The sequence below is a fragment of the Acanthopagrus latus genome, chromosome 4, assembly GCF_904848185.1.
Source record: "Acanthopagrus latus isolate v.2019 chromosome 4, fAcaLat1.1, whole genome shotgun sequence".
NCBI lineage: Eukaryota > Metazoa > Chordata > Actinopteri > Spariformes > Sparidae > Acanthopagrus > Acanthopagrus latus.
This window is the reverse complement of record NC_051042.1, coordinates 15396146-15420108: the sequence shown is the minus strand read 5'-3', so window position 1 is coordinate 15420108 and position 23963 is coordinate 15396146. Positions and strand designations below refer to the sequence as shown.

The 23963-nt window shown below is 39.8% G+C and overlaps 1 protein-coding gene across 1 annotated transcript; it reads right to left on the bottom strand.

Annotated features, from left to right (window-relative positions):
- Positions 1-16: 16 nt before the first annotated feature.
- ly75 (lymphocyte antigen 75) lies at positions 17-22840 on the bottom strand. Its single transcript, XM_037096378.1, has 35 exons — positions 22744-22840; positions 21282-21653; positions 19077-19250; positions 18647-18808; positions 17135-17260; positions 16266-16406; positions 15010-15213; positions 14645-14805; positions 14409-14516; positions 13871-13959; positions 13502-13671; positions 12834-13033; positions 12474-12616; positions 11999-12077; positions 11679-11750; positions 10971-11094; positions 10699-10734; positions 10373-10542; positions 9629-9696; positions 9421-9497; positions 8415-8551; positions 8027-8135; positions 7737-7897; positions 7213-7342; positions 6642-6862; positions 6382-6544; positions 5842-6006; positions 5579-5701; positions 4427-4612; positions 4114-4337; positions 3734-3941; positions 3458-3619; positions 3243-3359; positions 2554-2730; positions 17-2080 (listed from the first exon to the last, which is right to left on the bottom strand). Exons 1-35 carry the CDS (start codon positions 22838-22840, stop codon positions 1905-1907), a joined length of 5232 nt encoding a protein of 1743 aa, XP_036952273.1. The 3' UTR covers positions 17-1904.
- Positions 22841-23963: the final 1123 nt, after the last annotated feature.

Below are 23963 nucleotides of genomic sequence, written 5' to 3'. Positions count from 1 at the left end.
GAATGACATTAAGATGGACAGGTGTTTGAAGACATGAGTTTTTATTTGGAGGATGCTGTACCTGATTTGAGCTGACAGATCTCTTTAGGAGTGTTGGGAAAGTAAAAAAAAAACAAAAACACGGGTTAACAAGCCGTGCCGAGGAAAGCTCAGGCTTTTGACATTCAAACAAGTCAGAGCAATCTTTGGTTCATTCTCAGTTATAAACAAACATCACATATTTACAAAGCATTCACAGCAAAACGGCAGTGCAACAGGAACGTCTTTAAAAACTCCTCAGACCTCGTTGTGCTTAAACATAGCAGGAACTGTAGCTCCACGACATTTTAAAGTGCGATCTTAATCAGTAGTTAAGTGCATAGGAAAGTTTGATCGGCATAAACAGACACTTCACACACACAAGTGCCTGACTGATTTTAAGACAGTGTCCTACACGTTTAAATCAATCAGCAAGACTGGAACTTGGTAATTATTTCCCCATCATTTCTATACTGACAACTATTAGGTGTTAATAAGTCAACTCAATCAGTAAATACACTGGAAAGTACCCAATGCAGTGGCTGAAAACCCCCCATTTGTTTTTGAAGTTATGATGCTGAAAGGCACAGTCAGTGTTCCTACTCATTTAAAGGCACAGTCCAACTAAAAACACATAGCAAAAACTATTTTCTCTACAACTTGAGTGCAGTCTCTAATAAAGTGGAGCCGATGTCCTAGTCAAATTAAAAAAAAAAAAAGCAGCATAAAGTGCTCAACAGCAACGTTGCCTGTAAAGTATAATTCAATCAAAGGGGTTCTACGCAACAAGTAATAGCCATTAACATCTGTTAATCACTTATGGGAGGTAACAGTAGCGTGATGCTAAAAATGCGAAAAAGTCTCTTTTGGTTTTCTATACAAGCCTGTGGATGATTTGCTGAAGTAGTTTGAAGCTGCTGGACTGTGGATTTCATCGTTAAGGACTCGTGTAAGATTTTTAGCGACAGTCCAAAGGATGTGACTTTATGCGCGCTCTCAGTACATCTCTCACTCTGCTAACAGAGAGCAACAATACCTAATGTCAGCTTAGAAATGATGAACGCCAACATAAACATAAAACAACTGGCTTTCGGCACACAGAAGTTCCGCAGAGCCCATTTAAACGTTGATATACCTGTATGGTGAACAGTCTTTAGTTTCTTCCCTTTGTTAACAGTTACGAGGCGTAACTAGCTGTAAAACTGTTAACAGTCACATCTGGGGAGTATCTGAGGGAGAAACTTTTCAAATATATCACACTCAAGGTCAAAGAAAACAAGTCTTCCTCTATTTTCAGGTGAACTGACCTTTTAAGTCTATCGCTAAGCTATGTGAAAATGCAAACCTTCTGTATTTGAAAATTAAAGCTTGAATAGTTTGAATAATGTAAATACAGCAGTAAATCAATAAATGCACATTATTGTTTCGGATGGTTTGGAGTCACTCATACATCAGTGCAATTTAACCCCGGCCAGAGGGGAGTGTTTTATCAGGCTGCATGTTTCTGTAAATAAAAAAATGATTTCACAATCTATATTATTAACACAAAAAGAAACACACACACAAAAAAGAGTAAAGAACCATCTCAAAAATCATCATTTACCAGAAACCATCAGCCCAGGTATTTACATTAGGTATAACACAGGGCTCCTTATAAACATCTAAAATAACCCAAATTAAGAAACCGAGTTTTTGGCCAATATTCACAATTCTCCAACAATATTTACAGTTTGACAGACAAGTTTGAATCGGTTTGTGCAGTTTGAGCATGATAAATAAATAATTTAAAAAAGGGGGGGAAGGTAGCTTTTGCTCCTGCTCAGAGGAACTAAAATGCACACGAGGCAGGCACATCAGTACTCCCTGAGGCTGACTCCTTAACGCGATCAATCAGCTTCTGTTATAATACTGGTGGTGTCCAAGTCATCTAGCGTCCTCTCGTAGCGGACGGTGGAAGAGAAGTAGTTTCTCCTCTTCTTATAGACGATGAAGCCGATGGCTAAAACAAGAGCGATGAGGACCACGATGAAGAGACCCAGTGCCACAGGGGAGCCTGAAGACTCTGAAGGAAGTTAAGTCAGTCAGTTTTGTGTTCCCACAGTATAATATGTCGTCAGGTTTGAGTTCACACAGCTTTTATCTGAGATCAGATGCTCAATCTTGGACAAACTGAGTCATTTATTTGTTTGCAAAAACACCACTGTTGTCAATTAAGTTATGTAACTTCTAAAAAGGTGGAGCTTTGCAACTGAGATAATTACACTTGTTTTCCTGCTGAGAGTTAAATCTGATGATTAAAACCTCTCTCATGTTTGTAAAGTTGAGATAAAGCAGCAGCCAGAAGCCAGTTAGTTTAGCTTAGCTTAGCACAAAGCCTATTTCTTGTCAAAAGGAAACAAAGTTGGCCTAACAGCTCCTCTAAAGCTAAAAACAACAACAACAACAACAACAGGGCTAGCTGTTTCCAGTTTTTGTGTTCAGCTAACTGGCTGTATGTATTTTTAATTTTTTTTTTGTTGCAGTTGTGATACTCACTTGCTTCAGTTTTGCAGACAACGCGACTGTGGCTCGCCTTGCAGCTGACAAGAGTCCAGCTCGCATCGTCTCCCGCAATCATGACGGCACACTGAGGCTCCGACTTCTTACTAGTAGGCAAGGACTTAAAGTTGGAGTATTCCAGAGCCGAGCCGTCCTGCCAGGATACAGGCTTACCTGAGAGGAAGAACGATGTTGAGGGTTAACATTTGACTCAAATGAATCACCTAAAAAAATTCACAAAATAAAAATGACAAAGTTTAAGAGATCTGTAAAAATTAGTGATGTGTTGCTTGCAAACAGTTGCATATTAAAAGTTCAGCAGGCGTGCAGCAACACTAGCTACTGTTTGGAGTTTATGTCCACTTAAGAAATTAAGACCAACTTTCTCTCTCCTTCTAGCAGTTTTAATGCAGATGACATGCAACAGCTTTGAGGTGAATCATTCACTTTATCAGACAAGCATGAAACTTTGTACAGTTGTACAGTTTGGAGCCCTGAACAGTTTCAGATATGGAGACATGGCTGCCACGTGGCATTTTTGCGATGGCTTTTCTGTTGCTGTAAAATGTATTTACAATTATGCTCATTTGAGGAACACAAATAGCATGCTTTTCCTGTGTTTACTTTCTATCAAAATCCTCATCAATGTTTTACTGTCTTGCTTCAATTTAAATTATGGGGTTTACCTTTATCATCGAGGACCACGTCAAGCCATATGCGACTGGTGATGAGAGGGTTATCGTTCATGTACTTTGTCACAAAGTCGTTCTCCTCTCTGGTTTTTAAAGTCAGCAATTCAGCCTCTGGCAGCAGAAAAAAAACAAACAAAAAACAAATGGTGACTACAGTTGCTTTAGATGAATACTGGTTATAACCCTTTGTACACCAAACAAGAGCTCACCCATGCTCTGACAGATGCTCTTGGCCTGCTCCATGCTGTACACGTTGTAGTTGTAGAGACTCATGTTGAAGGCGTAACAGTGATCCTGGTGCTGCACCCACTGGGACATACCATTGCTCTGAGGGCAGTGACTGGCCTCTTGGGCAGCCCGCAGCTTGGATTCTGATTCACAACACAGAAACAAGTTAGATGACGGTCACTGCCACAATGGTACGACTTTGTGCAAAAAGACTCAGTGGTGCTAGCATTCTCCTCTGAATCCTCTGAATGTCTTACGCTGGGAGGTGGTGGTGATGTTGGTGGTATAGCAGATGGCCCCCTCGACCAACTCATTGCAGCTGGTCCTCACCCAGTCTCCGGTAGGGGTTACGGAAACACAGCTGGGTTCTAGTTTGTCTGAGCTGGACCTCTGCTTTGAGTCAACGATTGTGACTTTGAAGTCAAATCTAGTCCCATCGGACCACTCGTAGGCTGAGCTGCTTAACTGCAGCGAGAGAGAGAGAGAGAGAGAGAGAGAGAGAGAGAGAGAGAGAGAGAGAGAGAGAGAAGAAACTGTTAGTAAAATTATGAGCAAAGAATTCTGAGGGACTACCATGTGACAGAAATCCAACGCTTTATTAAAACTAAAATGAAAAGATTTTATGTGAAATTCTTACATCCTGGTTCGACAGGCCGATCCAGAGCGGGAAGCCATCTGTCTTAGCAATGAGCTTCACATGTGCATGGTGCTCCAAGTCGTTGACACTCGCCAGGTTGCCTCCACGCTGATCACACTCTTTCAGAGCCTGGTACCAACTCAGCTTTTGGGTTATGACCTCATAGTTTAAGTTGCCGTATTGTTGGAGATCCTTGGCTGACTGGTTGTACTCCTGTTTTGAATCTTGGAAGGGGAAAGATAAGACCAAGTTACATCTGTTTTCAAGTGGCAAGAGAAATATGAATTATGATGTACGAATGTAATACACCAACCGTTATCCAGTTTGCAGGTCACAATACTTCTTTGTTTGAACTCTGGGAACAGGTTTGGGTTTGAGATGAGAATCCACCCTTTGTCAATGGTGAGACCGGCCATGAATGGTCCATCTATGTCTGGTCTGCCTCGAGCCCAGTTGGAATATTGGACATTTGTGCCGTCATACCACTTCATCTGGTTATCTATAGCCAAAAAAAAAAAAAACCCTGACATGACATATATACAGTATATAACCACATACACAATCAGTACCAGTATTAATATACTGGACAGCTTATTGCACAAGCCTAAAAAGACTGCACAGGTAACATGAGGACTATACTACACTACAAAAACAGAGAAAATTTGAATGACAAAATTCCACACAGCAACCCTAAAAATCCTGCACTCTCTCTTAAAGTCTGAGAAAGTAACCCTGGTACAAAAATTAGTACAAGTGGCGTACAATCAAGAAAACAGCATATGCACAATGTATATGCTAATACAGCCCCAGAAACACAAACACCAATCACAAGTCTCTAGTAGCCATATCACCACACAGAAGGAAGCAAGCATCTATTCATAGACAAGAGGCTAGCTAACTAAGCTAGCTTCAGTTATAGATCAGCCAAGGAGGAGGCCATTATTGATTACATTCTGCAGAGACATTGCTGTCAAGTTTCTCAGATGTTAATTTTTGCCATTTTAAGCACTACAAGCTATCTAGTTCCATTATACTGAAGATAAGTCAGGCATATTTTATGGCTGATATCTCCAAAACTGCAACTCAAACAAAAACAACCTAGATGGATAAATAGCACTACAGCTAAGAGGAAAAATATGTGTTTTGGATTTTGGGGTGAACTTTCCGTTGAACGTCAATGAGCTCTTTGATGGAAACAGTGATGTCAGCCCAGGTTTGTGATCCAACACACCTGCGTGTAAGACTTTCTGGCCTGTATCTGAGCAATATCAGCCAATGCAATGAGTTTAGGTATCCAGATCTGTATTAGAAGAAAAATGTCTTGCGGCCCTATAACACAACACACCTACTGTGGCTTGAAAATAAATGACTTTACAAAGATATCAGTAAAAGCAGCTACATGTAGGGACCACAGATCCATCTAGTAGTAAATTAACATCTGCGGTAAAAGTAATAAAATACAAACCGTTTTTATCCTTGAACACCCCCAGCCAGACAAACTGGACCAGGTTTTTAAAAGGTATGAGCTCCTGCTTAATAAACTCTTCCTCCTCTGCATTTCTGATGGTCAGGATGTCTGCATTTGCGTCTGAAACATAAGTACATCATCATTAACAACATCAGTCCACTATAGAAAGGTTCATAATAACTTTATTTTTGTGATCATAATATATACTATTTGTTATTTTTCAACACGTAGCCGGTGTTTTCAAAAAGTAAAATTCGTACGTAGTTTTTTGCAGGTCTCCTGAATCCATCCTTTGTCGAACTGCTCCCATCTGGTGGCTACCAACTGGAAGGAGTAGCAGTTGTTCTTGAAGGGGATCCAGTTTGGACCGTTAATCTTATGAGGGCACTTCACTGCAACATCCTCTGGTGTGGTGATGATCTCTTCTGTAATACGTAAGTTTACATTTTTATTCAGATTAAAAATTTAAATATCTGCTTCTTATTTTTGTCATTTGACAGTAAATAAAGAGTCTTTGTGTTTTTCAACTCTTGGCTAGACTTAAGAAACAACTTGAAGCTGTCTAGTCATTTTGAGCTAGCATTTACATAGTTATAAGACATGTTCTCCATCATCCTGCTGTACAAACGTACCCCCAGAGGAAGGAGAAGATCCTTTTTACAATTTATATTTATTCCAAAGAGAATGTTCCCAAATTGTCTTTATCTAGAAAAAATGTTTCATACACTGGCAAATCAACCAGAGGCAGCAATAAGCAGTATTAGTGTTTCAGTATATGTGTATTTGACATCTCCCCTCACCATGTGGCTTATGACAGATAGCGCCTCCCAGTTGTTCCTCACACTGTGTGGCTTTCCAGAAGCCGTCAGTGTCAAGGTAGACACACGAGCCACTGGTGTCATCAGAGGACCAGCGACTGAACACAGTGTGGCTGTGGTCAGTCCAACGGTAGTGGATCCCATCCTAAACACCAAACCAAAGACAACAGGAACTTTATTTACAAAGGATCTTGTAAATACAGTGGAATAAAATAAAGTCAGCCATTCTTTGGCACACTTACGTCTTCACTAAAGAGACCGATCCACATGGGAATGCGCGCACGGCTCACATGCACAGTGAGGGTGGACTGAATGAAGGTGTTGGCCACACTTGCCAAGTCCATGTTGTTACTCATGCACTGCTCTAAGGCTTCAAACCAGGTGAGATTTTTGACCAGCAGCTGGAAGGTGTGGTTGCCGACAGTGAAGGGCTCTGTAGGGGTTTGGGGCTCCTCTAGTTTATCTGAAATGAGAAACACGTGTTAAAAGAACATCAAGTCACATTATATAATGCATACTGTTCATTGTAGTATATTGCTATTAGTAATATTACTGCTTTTTTTTACATGCCAAGGGACTATGATTGTAAATAAGCATTCTTCCTTAATCTAGCACATTTACCGTGTATATTTTTATGCAGAGAGATGACAGAAAATAAATGGAAGAGAAAGACAGAGGTCCATGCATCATTTACTGCTCGATACTTATTAAAACCTTAATCAGAGTGAATCTGAAGAGCAATCATGGCTTCCCAGATGAAGTTAAAAAATCTATGTAATAAAGTACTAACAAGAGTTGGACGTGCTGATTTACCTGCATAGTGCTGGCAAACGGACAAGTGTTGAGGTTGAGTGCAGGAAGAATAGTCCCAGGTACCCAGCATGGCGGATTTGGGGATATTCATCATAAACACACACAAATCCATACTCTCTGGATCCCACGTCTATCAGAAAAGAACAAATAAAGTACAAACAAACATTAAACGGTGAACTCAAATCAGACTTAGCCTTATTTATTTCTTTGAAATATTCCATTATAATGAACTACGCTATCAGTAAATAACATACTGTATCAATCTACGGTCTGCCACTGTAATGCTGACTGGGTAAAGATAAAACATGGTGAGCACAGTCTTTTTTATCCCACATATTCTTGTCAAAACCTGCTGGGACATCACTTGGTGCTGTCACGGCAGCTTTGGCGAGGCTTCCTCTGGAGCTACAAAATTCAGTCACAACTTTTTTATGCCACATGCTGCAAGTCCTGTAAACAGACTTTGATGTGTTAGAACAGTGGAGTCACTTTTAAATAAAGAAATGAAGAGAAGGGGAACTTACATTGACTTTTATAGCCTTGTTCATGCCCAGAAGCAGTGGGTTAAAATTGAGGTAGTTCACAGGAGTGTTATCCATCCACTCAGGGTCGCCTCTTTTGATTTTCAGTCCGATCCAGATGGTGTCCATGTTTCTCATGTTTGGCAAAAGGGTGGTGATGAAGTCTTAAACAAAGATATGATACAACAATTTTCTACCATTCAATAGGGCATCGGATTTGTCTTTTAGAAATTTCATTAGACGTAGAAAAGCAAGGTTTTTAACATCATTTGAGACATGACAGATGTCCTCACCTTGCTCCACCTGATCTGATATAGTGACCAGGGTTCCCCTCACTGACTGGCAGTCCTCGTTAGCATACTTGAATGTCACAGGCTTCATGCTCTTCATCAGCGTGTAGCACTAACAAAAGACAACAGTACAACAATCATTTGAGCAAAACCTGCTTATTCAGCCTCTCTGTTACATACTCTCCATTGCCATTTGGTCCCAACAGACTTCCAAGTTAAATTTAGGTCAAATAAAAAAAACTCAAGCTGAGTGGGCAGATACAAAGCAAATATATTTTGCATTTCTTAAGCACTAATCTTTCTTTTAACAGCAATTCTGTTTTATATGATAGAAAAGTTCAGTGTCTAAAATGTGGCTGCAATGTTAAATTAATCAGTTTAAGAATCAGACCTTATTTCTGAAGGACAGAGAGTTGTTTCCACAGGGCTGTCCATCAGGTTTAGGATCCAGAGGGTTTATCTCCACCGACGTGACGTTGTGTTTCTCACACACAAAGGGCAGTCGCTGCTGGCAGCTGAGCTCATGATCTGGAAGGAAGCATACGACAGTTAATGTGTGCATTTGAAAAAAAAAAGAAAAGATGACGAGAATCATGGTGAGTAAGTTCATCAGAGTCTACTGTTTTATACTGCTCTGGTTAGTTGTCCACTTAAATATTTGCTCATATTTCATTTCTCTTGTTGTAATTAGGGTTAGCATATTAAATATTACAATATACTCTACATAAAAATAACAAATAAAAAAAAGAGGTTTAAAAAGTTCTATAAAATCCAGCTTCAAAGTAGATTTGTGAGTTAGCTGATACTATTGGCCAATATTGTCCTATCACAGATGTACTGTATCAGTATCGGCATATATATTGTCTGATATGTGGCAGTCTCTATATTGACCACTAAAATGGAGCAGTGAAGTCAAAGTTTGGAGAAAAAAAACTGTTACAACACAGCACATGAATAAAACAAAACAGTCTGTCATCAGGTTTCAATAAAAATGTTGATGTTTCTAAACTCTGATCAGTGCATGAAAATACATTACACCATCTTTTTCTAGCTGAGTCAAAACCACTTCGAACCAGCAAGAAGAGGGAGCACAAAAACACAAATCTCTCCTTTCAAACAACCAAAGCTCTGGCAAAACATCCTGTGGACCCTGTCTACCATAGTAGAACTCTCACTGAGAAGTATCTGTTTTCAGGGCCTTTATTTTCATTTTATTTTCCAGGTTAGACCTATAGAAAAAATATATTTCATCTTCTTATATTATAGAACATCCTGCATGCCCAAAGCTGTGAGATACTGATACATAAAATTACGTATTTCAAAAATGCCTGACTTTCTTTGACTTTGACGTGGCAGCCAAATGCATTGTGGGTGATGACACAATGATGTTTACCCACCTGGAAAGTAGTTATCAGGACTCATGGAGGTGCATCTGCCCAGGAAAACTGAATGATAAAAGTACATCTGGGTGTACCTACAACATGGATTATTTCAGCTGGTCAATCTCCACATCACATTTTACCACATATATAGAGGTATAAGAATCGTGAATATCTGCTCGATGTACAACAAGTGCAATATGTTTTGATGATTAAACTGGCTTACGACATGGGAAATATCCGCCCGGGCTGGCTCAAATCGATCCACCAGCTTTGCTTGGAAGAAGTTGATAGCTGTTCAAAACATGAAAGCTTTATTACTACATAATAACTGAATTATGTAATCACATTTAAGACGTTTAATCTTAAGCAGAGTTCATAAAGTATTGCACAAAAGAGAACTTGCAAGGCAGCAATCATTAGGACAAAACACAACAAAAGGGTTATATTTTTAGATGATTTTTGTGGTGAGCGTGGGGGCAGAATTTAGCTCCACTTTATTTTGATTGTTTTCCGCTGTGTTCACATGAAAAAATGTCAGCTTTCTCTGACCAGAAGTTTGTGGAAAGAATTCACTAGGTCTCCTGTCTCTACAAATCGACTATAAAAAAATGTAGACAAATGAGAGAAAAGGAAAGGGAATTACCATTTATACATGTTTTACCCCTTTTATTATTGACTGTACAGCAATTTGGAATTAACTGACTCATCACTTATGTCATGCCCTCCCAGCAACTGTCCAAAAATAGCTTAGCAACCATAACCAGGCATGGCAGACCTGTTACCTAAACAGTTTGCAGGGTAGAGGGTGGTGTGTTTCCTAGACTTCACATTTTTCATGGTGTATCTGCTATCATTATCACTGTTGCCCTCATGTGTGCCCTTCTTAGGACCAAGAGCTAAACAAGCAAAGAAACAATAACTAACAAACTACAAGCACACACACAACTTATAGTCCCCCCTCACTTACATTTCTTATTTCCTGGTGGATCTGTGAGCCGGCAGTTGAACTCTGTGGTGTAGCCAATTTGCTGCCATTTGCACTGCAGTAGAGCTTTGCCTCCTCAAAAGATAGTTTAGGCTCAATAACAAACCAAAACTCTGCTCCATCTATGAAGATCGATGTCTCATGGTGGCCACCTTTAACATGCAACAAACAGCTTTAAAATCATGACACGGTTTAAACAGTAACGACAGACATACTAAAGGAAAAAAAAGTGATTCCAAGAAATTCAGGCCACTAACAGAACCACACTACAGACTCTAAGCATAATTAGAGAAAGATGTGTTCATTACCTGGATTGTACCAGTCTGGGATTTTTGGAGTCTTTCCTGTTGAGGCATCAGCAATGAAAGAGTTAGAATATAACCAGGAACACACAGGTAAGATCATGTTTCAGTAGATTTGTGTATTAGCCCAGATGGTGCATTACTAAAAAAGAACTGTAAAAATAAGTCAGCTACTGTTTAGCCACTTAAGTCTTATGACATTACAAAGCCCTTCACTGAGGCAATCTTGATTTGGGCTGACATGTGCTTCACAGTAATTCTTATATGTGCATTCTTACCACGGGGTATTTGGCAGACCCACTCTAGTCTGGCGTCACAGTGAAATGGTGTGGCAAAGAAAGGAGTGGGGGGTAAGTCGTGGAGAAGAAACACAAACAGGTGTTTCAAGGAGCTCTTCATTGTCTAATGAGGACACAGATTGTTTGCAAAATGCAGGTCAGTGACAATTCAAGAAAACAATGTATCTTTGTCTAACAACACAATCATTAACTAAGACAAACTAAAAGAGAGCAGAGGTCAGAGTCTCAGAAAAAAAAAATCTTAAATGTGGGGCAAACGGCAAGAGTGAATCAGCTGGCACTCCCTTCTGTGTGGAACACAGAAGTCAAACAAACAAAAGTGATGGGGAAACCATTGTTCTGACTGGCTGTCTGTGTGGGATTTTGTTTCAAGACAGCATGAAGGACATGGAATCATGTCGGTGGGGGCAGACTTCAGCTGAAGCGCTTCTCATGACACCCACAGCTGAACAAATGGCCTTTATTCACAGGTCAAGCTGCACGGTATAGACAACAAGACTCCATGACACTTAACACTTCAAAATATTGAGAAAAAAAACATGCAGAGATATATAAAGTAAGAAAAATATAAGAGTCTATACATTTAAATATACATAAGTGGGTATGAAATGGACAATAAAGGCAAAATAACAATGTTTATCTCTCATTTTAAGAATCCATATATTAGTACAGATCTACCCAGCCCACCTTGAATGCAGTGCAGTCCCGACTGTATGCATCATCCTCATGGAAATCCTGGTGTAAAACATCCATAGATACCTGTTGTAGAGAGAATGAATAAACAGACTTCACACTCAGAAATATATATGATGCACTAGAGAGAGAAATAAAGGTGCAGTTTCAGCTGCAGGTCTACACAGATATACAGACTAAATTCCTATTAAAAGAGTATAACTAAAAAACGCTGGATGATATGACATTAACACTGACGTCTTAAGGTACAAACTACACTGTATGTCTTCTCATAATGTGATATGGAGGGGTTTAGGGGTCAGGGTTATGCTCACAGGCTGGCCGTTGCTCCACTGCCAGGAGCGATCGGCTGGGTTTCTCCTGTTCAGGCCAACCCAGAAGTATCGATTATCACTGCAACAAGAACACCAGAAGAAACCATTATTATTCATGACACTAAATTAAATCTTCTTTCAAAGAAAAAAAAAAAAGAAAAAATCATATTCAGTACTTTTAATAGGGATACTGGCATCTTATTCTTAGACAGTTTAGACTTAGCTCAACAGCTCAAAAATGTAAGGCAGGAGATCTAATGTGTTTATAATAAAAGGAAAGTAAAGTGCTGAATGTTTTTGCGGACACTGAGATGAGGTTGAATTCTGAGGTAAATGCATGTAAAGAGAAGCTGGCATGTTAAGAATTTAGCCATTATAACGTGTATAAAACTTTAATTGGTTAATGTTAAATGACCAAAACTCAGGCTTAGGCTAGTAATGCTTCTTTATATTACTTGCATGCATGTATGTTTACCTGATGATATTTCTCATGATGCTGTGCACAGCCCTCATCTCAAGATTACTTGTGAAGCTGGGCAGGTTGGCACCCAGAGCCTGACAGAACCTCTCAGCTTCCTCCCAAGAGCGCTTCCTGCTCAGCCTTTCCTCATGAAACACCTGACAAGGTGAAAGAACAATTTACAACCACTTTTAAAAGACATCCAGTAAAGGAACACCCTGAGCTGTAAAGGAGAGCCAATTCAACTGTTATCAGATCAGGTCAGGCAATTTCCCTTCAACTCCCACTACAACCATTATCACCCTTGCCAAATAACTGCATGACTACAAGTGTTCAAAGTCTCACACACACGCACACACACACACACACACACACCTTGTAGCAGTATTTGATGTTTGGTCTGGATACCCATCCATCAGGACAGGTTGCATTAGGGTTTGGCTCTGGTTCTGGGGGTGGAGGCGGACTGAGATCCTTTCTACATATGGTGCCAGCCTTAAAATTGGTGCAGTTCTGCACCACCCACTTGCCCAGGGGTTTTGTGGTGGAAATCGCTGCACAACCCCCATCTCGCTCTGAAATACAAATGTAGATAACACACAACAAAGTCAAATCTACTACCATGATCAAGGAGCTTGACTTCTAGATGAAAAACATCTGTAGTTTTTGTATTTTTATCACATTAAATATAAAAAAAGAAACAAACATAGGCCTGTTGTCCTGGTGTGCAGACAGTGTAGGGAGATAACATTAACACAAGAGTCTAGTCTTTTGACATATGCTGTATATGGCATATAAATACTAACTAGCAGGACACATAATGGTAATGTGCTATACATAAAACAGTGAATGTTCAATCAGTAAATCTAAACCTCCACATAAGAAAATATAACCATATCCTTGAAAGAGTGGTTCAGATTTTTAAATCAAATCACAATACATTATTCATGAATCTGTTGTGACATTGCTAGTCCTCCAGCCTTGAGATATTCTGTCATTATATTCTGAGTGGAGCAGCAGAAAATACTGTGGCTTTTACTTACGTGGTTCAAACCAACCCCAGTTGGTGTATGTAACCACACCCGGGGACCCATCCTGACTCAGCCACTGGTATTCCCCTGTGTTCTTAATGTCCTGCAGCCCTATCCAAAAGTACTGAGGGTCCTTGCTGATCTGCTCTCCAAGCAGACGGCTGATAAAGGCCTGCTCAAACCTGTAAAAGATGGTCAAGTATGAATGTCAGTTTCCTGCTCAAACATTGAAAATACAGTTAAAATACTGTAGTGTTTAGGAAAGCATATGTGATGAATGAGTTATAATCTGCCTCAGAGTTAGACAGAGAGGCCTTCTGTAGAAATGTTGTGAAATTGGTGGGCAGCAGCAGTCGAGTCACCAGCTGAACAGACTCCTACCTGTTTCTTATTGTGATGTTACAGCGATCTTTGAAGGATACTTGTTTGCTGTTCAATTGATAACAGGAGTTGCCGTGTCTCCTCCAACTCTGGGGAATCAACAGCAGTAAGGTTTAAGATGCATTCAAATTATAAGAAATTGCATTAACAGATTAGCTGCTAATATGGCTACAAATCTGACTTTATCCTCTTTATCAGAGAAAAGCTTAACAAATGTCATCTGACCTTGATAGCATGTGATATAAAGAGAATACACAATGGCACGGCCACTCCATTCTAATGATTTTATCATTTGCAGACGGATGCAAGTAGGCTGAGTACAAGATGTCCAGATGTGGAAGGATAGATTTCACTTGTAAACATAGATTATATAAATATACAACAAAAGAGTTATATTCGATTAAAAACTCCTTTGGTCTGACCCTAATTTACATGACATAATAATTCTATACCGTCAGTTTCCAAGTAACATAATTTAACAGTGCTGCTAAACACAGCAGGCTTCCCTAGAAAGTTACACCATTTAGACAATACTCACACCCTCCGAGGGACATCCAGTCTGTGACGATGATTCCTTGACCTCTCCTTTTTTCTGGCACATGAAAGGTAGCCTCTGTGAGCAGTTCCCAATCCGCCAACCATGAGACTGTGAAGAATGGATATAGGTTTGATTTTCAAGGCCTCATAAAAACAAACTTTAAACAGAGCCTTGGCAGTGTACAACACAGGTCTGACACAAAAAGACTGGACACAAAGGGAAGGACATGAATGTACCTCTCCAGCATAGAAGACACAGCTAGGATGCTGAGTGGGTTGGACTGGTTGGTATGTGTCCCAGTAGGTGAAGGTGACAGGTGCCTCATCGATCCACTTGAAGACAGTGGGGCTCAACTGGTCACCGATCAGACCGATCCACACATCCAAGAACTGGCCATCTGATGGATCATAACACACGTAAGAACACTACTTGACAGAAATGTTTCAAGTCAGTCAGTGCAGGGGCCTCGTGAGCGAGAACATTTTAAACTGAGTCCCAGATTCAGGTGATGCATTAGCAGATATTTAATTTGTTCAAAGAAATATGTCTACTTCAGGACTAAAGTAAAATAATATTAAAAAACTGAAACTGAGAGATTTACCTTTGTGGAAATTAGTGCTGATCATTTCCTTGCTGTCAATGGAGTGGAGGCTGGCCAGAGAGCCTCCCCCTCCTCCCTCTGTAATGTTACAGTGCAGGATGGCATCTGTAAAGTTTCTGGGATTGTCCTTCACTAACTTGTAACACCAACCGTCCCATGGGACCCAACCCTCGGCACATACTGTTTCTTTATATACAGAAGACTCTACATAGAAGCAAAAAGAGGAGAAGTCTGATTAATATTATATATATTTAGAACAGAAACAGAACAGAGGGATCTCACTTCAAGATCAAACAGCAGTACTTAATATGCTGGTTGACAACCATCATTAAAAACAAATAAAAAGAAGAAGAAGTGAAACCATAGCATCGCTGAGTGTGTTTATATCAATTTCATCCACTACTGGGAGCATGGGGCTTCTACCGTCCTCTAGTTATAGTAATTTGGATCAAACATTTTGTTGGATCTGATGTATGTATGTAGCTAAACTGTAGTTTAGCCTGACAGTCTGTCTGTGTTCACCACTTTGGACCATAAATATCTCCATGCCTATTGGTTTGAATTACATGATATTCAAGATCCCTGGATACATTCCTATGATTTTAGTTTATGACAAAATACTTGAAAACTGAATTACTTTCCCTTTAGCTTCAACTGCGATTTGTGTTCATTACTAAGTATCTAATGTCAACATGCTATTATGCCAAACTGGCCAAGGTGGTGAACATGGTTAAGAATACACCTGCCTAATTACAGCCCCACAGAGCTGCTAGAAATTAACCCTTAGTTTTACTTAAAGACACTACAAGGAACTTTTACTTTTATATTGTTGCCCCCTGTGGACAAAAGTGGTATTAGGACCATCACTTAGTGTCTTAAAGATCATGATCATGCCGGCACATGGATTAGTTTTGAATTTGAGTGAAAAAAAGACTTTTTTTCAACACAACTGTTCGCAGAATGTATATAATGAATAACTGTAATGCGACACAACACATGATTTGTTTGCTCAGTAACAGTAATCGTGTTAAACCAAGCTACCAACATTCCCTAGTGATGTTGTGTGTTCATAATAATAAGCCAATAGCTCAGTTGCAAGGCCAAGAGAAAATGTTAAATTTGCAGCTACTTGTTTTGCCTCTGTCTCACAACACCGGACTGCAAAGCAGCATCCTTCCTCAAGCAGACACTGCCGTAAAAAGTAGTTTTAAGACATCTGCAGAAGAGTGCAGAAACTGAACGCAGCAGTAACCAACCTGTGGTTCCTGTGTGAGAGGCATTGACGCTTTTCTTGCAGATGTATGGCAGCCGTCTGTTGCACGACTCTGATTCATAGTTCTGTTTGGAGTTCAATACTCCGCAGTCTGACTCAATAATCAGGGAGGTAGAGGGCATTCCTGTCAAACACATTCCCACACACAGCAAATAAATATAAAATCACATCCTGACTGTGACAGCAGAGCAGAGGAGTGGTGTTTACCTCTGGATATCTTTTTTAGGTTTCAGCTTATCAACTGTGTTTCACACAGAGAGGTGTAATGAAAGAGACGTTTTATGTTACAGCACTGTTTCACCAGAGCGCTGCTAACAGCAACACTGACATGCAGTAAATTACAGCAACCACAAAGAGGCTCATATCAGTAGAAGGCCAGATGGCTGCAGTATCCTTGACGTTAACACTGGAGTGTAAGAATGACACCAGAATGAAGAAAACTACAGCAAGCATATTATAATAGCTGGATGGTTTCATAAAGCCTTCCATTCAGTGCCATTAATGGGTTATTCAGCAACACTAACAATCCCAGTGCCACACTGTGTCCAAAAAACAGGCACAATGAGCTTCTTTTTAACACTGGACTCATTGTTTCTCTGACTGACACCAAGTTTGGTGTGCAAAGAGGAGCAGGTCCTGAAACCGGCTGCCTGCAGTTATGCAAACGTTATGCATACAAATCAAGTTACACAATCTATATATAGTATAGATTTTTTAATAGAAATGTTGAGCTTAGGCACCTCTTTTTTTTTAACCAGCAAGAAATGTAACAAATTTAGATTTATGTGTATTTACATGTCATTTGCATACATACTCTCCAAAAGAAAAAAAAAATTACAAAACCACCATCACCTGTTTCCCAGCGCAGGATGGAGAGAGGGGAGCCATCCGACCACTGCCAGCCCTGAGTAGTGTCTAACTGATGAAGGCCGATCCACATCCTCTCAGGCATTTCGTTGAAGCCGTCCAAATTCGTCACTGTTCCACATGTGAAAAACAACATGGAAAAACAAAATCACAGGATTAAAAATAAATTGACTTAAAAAGGACAGTCAAGCCCTTACTGCCACATAAAACCAGTCAGTATCAGTATTCCTATACCGTCCCACGAAAGGGGAAAATTGTTACACTTGCAATGACGGTTTTCTGACCCAAAAAAAAGTTAGTGGCTACAGCAGCATAGAGCTAATTGTAGTTGCAACAGCTGCACTTATAAACTTAACACTGTGAGATGTTGCGGTTGCTACCTATGTGACATCCTGCGAACACCACATATTTTACACAAAAGGCAGGGCTGCTGCTGTGATCTTAAATCTTCTAAAGACATGGATCCTTAAGCCGGCAAGACTGTGTTAAATTGACTATACAAATATTTGAAGTGCACTGTAATTGCATCAGACTGTGTTTCTAGTCTGTTTTATTTGATTTCATTTGATCCCAAAAAAAATCTTAATCTATCCTATCTTATTCTGTTTTTATTGCCTATGGTTTAGAAAATATCATTCTAATGCTTGTCTTTTGAACTTGTCTCAGTTGTTTTAATTTTTCTCTTCTTTGATGTGACAGTGACCAGCATACTGAACACAATCTTTAAAAAGAAATAACAGAGGAACGATAAAAAGAGGAAGAAGAGTGGCCTGTCTCAACATCCACGCTTGCAGCCTTGGTGACAAATTTACAAGAATCACCAACAAGTATGTTTTTTTTATTATTTGCAGAACAACGTATGAGTAAGGTGTTGAGTAAGGTGAAAATGTTCTAATACTTGGTGACCTGAAGAGCAGTGCGTGAGAACAGACAAATCATAAGCTTGACAGTAAAAAAACATACATGGGGGGGACTGAAGAAGTAAAACAACAAAACAAAGTCATTACATGGAACTACTTAAGGAGCTGCACTGGACATAAGCTGAATAAGTGACCGGTTTGTGAAAGAAAGTTTATATGATGTGATATTTGCCAGTGATATCAATGAATTTAATATAAGAATTTGTGATATTATTCATACCAATGAAATCTTACAATCACTTCAGTTGCTTGTGGTTTTTGGGCAAGAATACAATAGATGTTTCTCTTTCTGTTCTGTTGTTTTCCTTGAAACAGTTTCGTACATAAAACAATCTGAGATATCCTCCCATTTCTAGGCTTTCACAGATGGAGTCCAGTTATCCTCAGAATAGGATTTGTGTTTTTGTTCTTTAGTCCTACCAACTTCATTATTAGTGCAACATGGAGTCTAAAATGTCTAACAAGGAGTTGATGATTGTGACAACTTTGTTATTCTGATTTTAACAGCTCACATGTAGAGTAGAAACAAGAACAGATGATGAAGAAGAAGAATCAGTAAAGAGTATATCAGTCTCACTGGTTTTGGAGTGGAAATTATTGGGCCCCGACACACTCAGCAGGTCAGCTCCCTGACTGCGACATGAATCCAAAGCTTGCTGCCAGGTCACCGCGGCACTGGAAACAAACTCATAGCAGGATTCCCCTTCCGGCCCAGCAAACAGAGTCTGGCAACCTTCCTCTGCAAAGTCAAAGAGACAGAGTTAGTGTGTGTCATTCAGTTTTATGGTAGACGTAGTTAAACATGATTAATGACAAATATAGTTTAAAAAGAGATAGTAACTTTGCACATGTCAGTCTCAAATCTCATGACTGAATCTTGGAAAACATCCAGTTTCTGACAGTTATGCCGCATTTGGAACAGGGCTGCTGAATGTCTCCATAGTTAGTTTGTTTACAAGTTGAATTGCCAAATATCATGATATATGATATATGAGAGCTCCACATACCAGGTGTTAGGCAGTATCCCATCTTTCTGTCTTGATCAAAGTCTGATGTGGTGGCACACCAGGACAGTTCAGGTAAATCTGCATCTGGGAGGCATCCATGATGCCAGCTGCCATTGTATTTGAAGGGGAAGTCACAGGGAGCCCCAGCAGAGTTCCCATTGGTGGTGTGGACAACTTCACAGAGAGGAGAGCAAAGAGTCTCTTTCTTAAATGTCTCTTACGAGCCTCTGGTATTTGTGTAAACCAAAAACATGTGTAGATTTAATTTGCAGAAAATGGCACTCAAATGACAATTAACTAATGCCAGAGGGGAATCTTTCTTTTGAAACCTTGATGGACTGAAGTTTGTTTATTTCTGGACAACAAAATCACAAAGACAAAGGACCTTTAGACATAATTAGTTTAGGGTTGCATTTTTGCAAATGGAAATGATGAAACAGCACATCTAACACTCAAAATACGTTTCTACGATCCTCACCCAAAACTTGCATCACATCCCCCGAGTTGGTAAATTAAATGACAATAAATAACAAGGAGAATTAACATAATACAATATATATATATAATAGATATAATACAACACAATATCTAAAAGAGGTCATATTACACTTTCTGGCTTTTTCTTTTATTTTGTTATGTAGCACTTGTGTGCATGTAACAGGTCTGCAAGGTGAAAAAGCCCATGCTAAAGGGAGTCACTCTCTCCCAAAGAAAACACTGCTCCTGCACTGCCTGCATAGCTTGGTTTAGAGTTGAGCCTTTACTTCCATAACTTATGTGCATCACTATGTAACAGGCAGTACATAAATACATATTTCTATAAATCTATTATAAAATATATATACTCCAGTCAGTCAGCAGACATACAGCTGTAGCTGTATAACGCTATCTTTGCTTGTCATGACCCAGCCTCTGACTGGCTACATCCTGCACAAAGATTGAACAGAGGCAAGTTGTTTCACCGTGTAGCCTAAATGGGGCCTTAAAAAGACACCATTTGAAAAGGGATGCTGCAGCAATGCACCACATGAGAAAAATAATGTGTTCTTTCTACTAGGACCCACAAATAAAAGTAGGAATGTGGATATTAGCATAATCTGGTCTCATTAAAAAGAAAGAAGTGAGTGAGAGTTTTTTATCTTTTGAAATTGTCTTTGTGCAGAAAATCTAATTACTGAAGACATGATACTTTTGTTTGTTGTTTTCTTGTTTTTTTTTTTTAGTTTGTTGTTTCAAAGACAGAAAACAAATACATTTCACAATATTTTTAATTTGCACAAGTGCAAATAAAAATTACCCCCCCCCCCCCCCCCATTCTTTAATTTAATTCTTTTTATGTTTTACTACAATAAGAATACACCACTGATACATTTAGGCTGCCAGTTGAGACCACCTCCAGTGAATGTTGAGTCATCAGCTTTTGATATTTTGGCTATTTTGGTAAAAATGCCCCCACTTATTCGAAAAATTGGGTAGCCAAGGACCTAAAATATTGAGTCCTGACAACACCTATCGATAATTTTGAGTGTAAAATACATTAAACTGGAGTAAATTGTAATTCCTCACATTTCTGCATGTTTTTAAAGGTTAGCTGATATAATTTGATTAAATATGTGTCAGTAGACTTATGCCGTGAGCATTACCTATGAAACAAAAGTGAAAGCTGCGGTCCTGCAGCATACTAATACACTGACACAGTTACTAAGAACACTCAAAAGAATTCCCCAATAATTCAGAAGGGGCAGTTTTGGATTGTAAATGTTTTTCTAGCGTATGTTCTTTCAGGTTTCAGAGGAAGTCCTGTCTTAACCGGGGATCTGACAAGGTTGTTATGTAGCATAAAGGAGTAATAATTGACAGGCATGACGATAACCCCGCAGTCAGGCGCTGTTGAAAAATGTAAGAGAACCCGTTTGGCCAAGTGACACAAGAGCCAAAGGAAGTATGACCTGTATATACAAGACTGTAAAGCATCACAAGGCTGAAATAAATTCACATTGAATTAAGGAAGTGGATTCTCTGGCACAATTTACTGTGTTGCACTCAACACAAACTGAATTTAACACTGCTTTCCTTTCCTGACTCACAATTTCCTCAAGCATTAGTCAGTCCTCAGAGCTTTTTAATGGACAGCTTGAAACACTTTATGGATTGAAGTTTGTAAGTTTTTTCACTCTCAGATAAGATAAGTGAAACCACACTCACTGCGGTATAGCTTCTGGCAGATGTTGTCCTGAGATCCTCCTCTTAGCCAAGTCTCATTAGTGTCCCGTTTGGCGGAAACTTTGCCCTCGCTGGTCACCAGGCCCATCTGGTAAACGGTGAAAACAGCTCCATCCAGGCATCGCCACTGCTGCAGGATGCTGGAGCCACAGTCAACCAGGGACAATTTCTTAGAGCGGACATCCAATGCCAAGCAAAGGGACGTGGCCACATGGAAGAGCCGGTGACCTGAACCCCACTTCCACAGCTGGGACCTGTTGTCTGGGTCACAGGTGGCGAGTCTGAAGTCTGCTGAAGTCTCTGTTCCAAGGCACTTCTTTGTGCTTGCGTGCTGGATGGTGAAAGCATCTTCATCTGTGGAAATGTGCGGACACACACACAAAAAGACTGTTAGTTAAACCCTTGGGGACAAAAACCAATGCTGAAACACAAAGAAATGGTTGATCACTTTCATATTTCATGGGCTTGTTTTCAGAGTCCTTCATTTTGGCAAGAGATGGCGAAGGCAAGGAGACAATTTGAACAGAATTTGATTACTTATTTGTCCTATTTTACCAGGGAAAACCCCGGCTAAATCAACAGCATGGGATGAATATCTTTAAAACACTTGTGACAAGAGCAAGAAAGCCATCATAAAAGGAAAGGGCTGCATCGGCCAAGGAAATGTATGGAAAAACATACCTTTTTTTTTTAAACAATATGTAGAATATTGTTAAAGATTCAGTAGTATATGTTCAAACCCTTTACTCTTGATGGTTATTTTACAGGGCTGTTTCCAGTATTTGTTTAGAATCAGTGTAAACTTGATTGGTTTGAGGCCAAGGAATAAAAATACCAATCAAGTTTTAAGAGGACTTTGAAAGAAAACTTGCATATTCATGTTTGGAATTACATTTTCAGTCTCAATACTCAATAAAATATGAAGCAGATGGATAAAATCGGCTGGCATAGATATGGTAACTACGCACACACAGGCTTTCTAATGTAGAAACTAATATTTTACAGCTTCACGGTATGGTACTGCAGTCTTTCAGGCTTTGATTATAGTAGCATTACGTAGCATTACCTACATAAAAACATAAAATGAGAGCAGCGTACAGATGTAAACACTGAGAGAGCTACTACAGGAGGGAGGGAGAGATGAGTATGCAGTTTGTTTGAGCTGTCAGTCACGGTGTGGCATCACACTCACTGTGCATTGCAACGATATCAAACTGCTAACTTAACGAACTTCAACTAAAAGCTGGTTTGCATCTGGTTGTATCTGCCTCCACTTGTCCTAGTCGAGCGGGTTTGTTGCTATTGTCCTCGGTTTCATGCCGTTGACGAAGTTATCACGCCAAATGGCTCGAGTGTGAGTGGCAGAAACAGGTCGGACATGACCGCAAAACGCAATTTACGACGCAGAAAAGGCAAAGGAGAGTGGCGTAGTTAGATAACTTACCGAAACCCTTAACGCCAGCCGGTGAGCAAGTCCCCGGGAACGACACCAACACAGTCAACAAACAAAGGCAAAGTGTCGCTCCGGATATTTTCAGCATGGTGACGGCAGGGACTTTTTTGTTGCATTCATAAATCGTCTGCCCTCCCGGAGTGTTGAGCTGTGAATGCAGGCCGCTCGATAAGTTAACTTAAAAACGCAAGTAAGCAGACAGAGCGATCAACCCAACTCTAACCCAGTTCTACCAACTGTCAGATACGCTGTCCCGCTCCGAACGCACGCGTTAAGTTAGCACTAGCCACGGTAACATAACAGACTTCCGGTTTAACGTACAAAAATACGTCTGACAAACTGCTCTTGAGAAATCACAGTCCACAATTCAACAAGGTATACTAGGAGGTGATATAATTGCATAAAACCAGCATAACAGATTATATATAAGCATTACAAAGCGCAGCGAATGCAACGCGATGCTTTTATTTTGAAGGCAACATCACTCGTCTTCCTTTTTGCAGTGTTTAATTTCCCTGCTCTTTGCGTCGGGGCTCTCCCTGGCCTCTCTCCCGGAAATTTTCTCCATATAAACCCACTTCACGCCCACTCGGTAGTTTCCGTCAACTAAAAACACACTTATGTTGTGTATTTTAATCCTCCGCTTGCAGTGTCAGAAGTCCCTATTGAGACCAACAGCAGAGCACTCGTGACGTATTTTGTTGTGGAAGTTGCGTTTTTATCTGTCTGTAAACGCACCAGCTGTTTTATATAATGAATTATTAATTGCTTTCCATCCTGATGTCAGATGTTGTCAGCGATACTGTCAATATCTGCACTTTGGCTTGGAGTGTTTTTTTTTTATTTAGATCAATCAAACCTATAGTGATTTTTATATTTTTACACAAAAAGCCTTCACACAGTCACACTCAGACTCCACAGAGACTATATATCTGTGGCGCTTAAGAGATTATTCCAATTCGATAGGACAAGAGTGACAAGGACAATACTTAGGGAACAAAGATAAATTATCTCATTTTAAAACAACAACAACGACCTTCTTGCCTCAGTCTATATCAGGAACAGCCCACAAGGACAAACCTGCTAATTTAAGGAGCAGCAAGGTTCTGAACATGTGGGACCAAAGAGCTATTTTGTTTTAGGTCTATCTAGTGGTTTGCTTTTCCCTGACCTTTGTCATCATGATATTTTGCAGTGATGGTGAAACACTA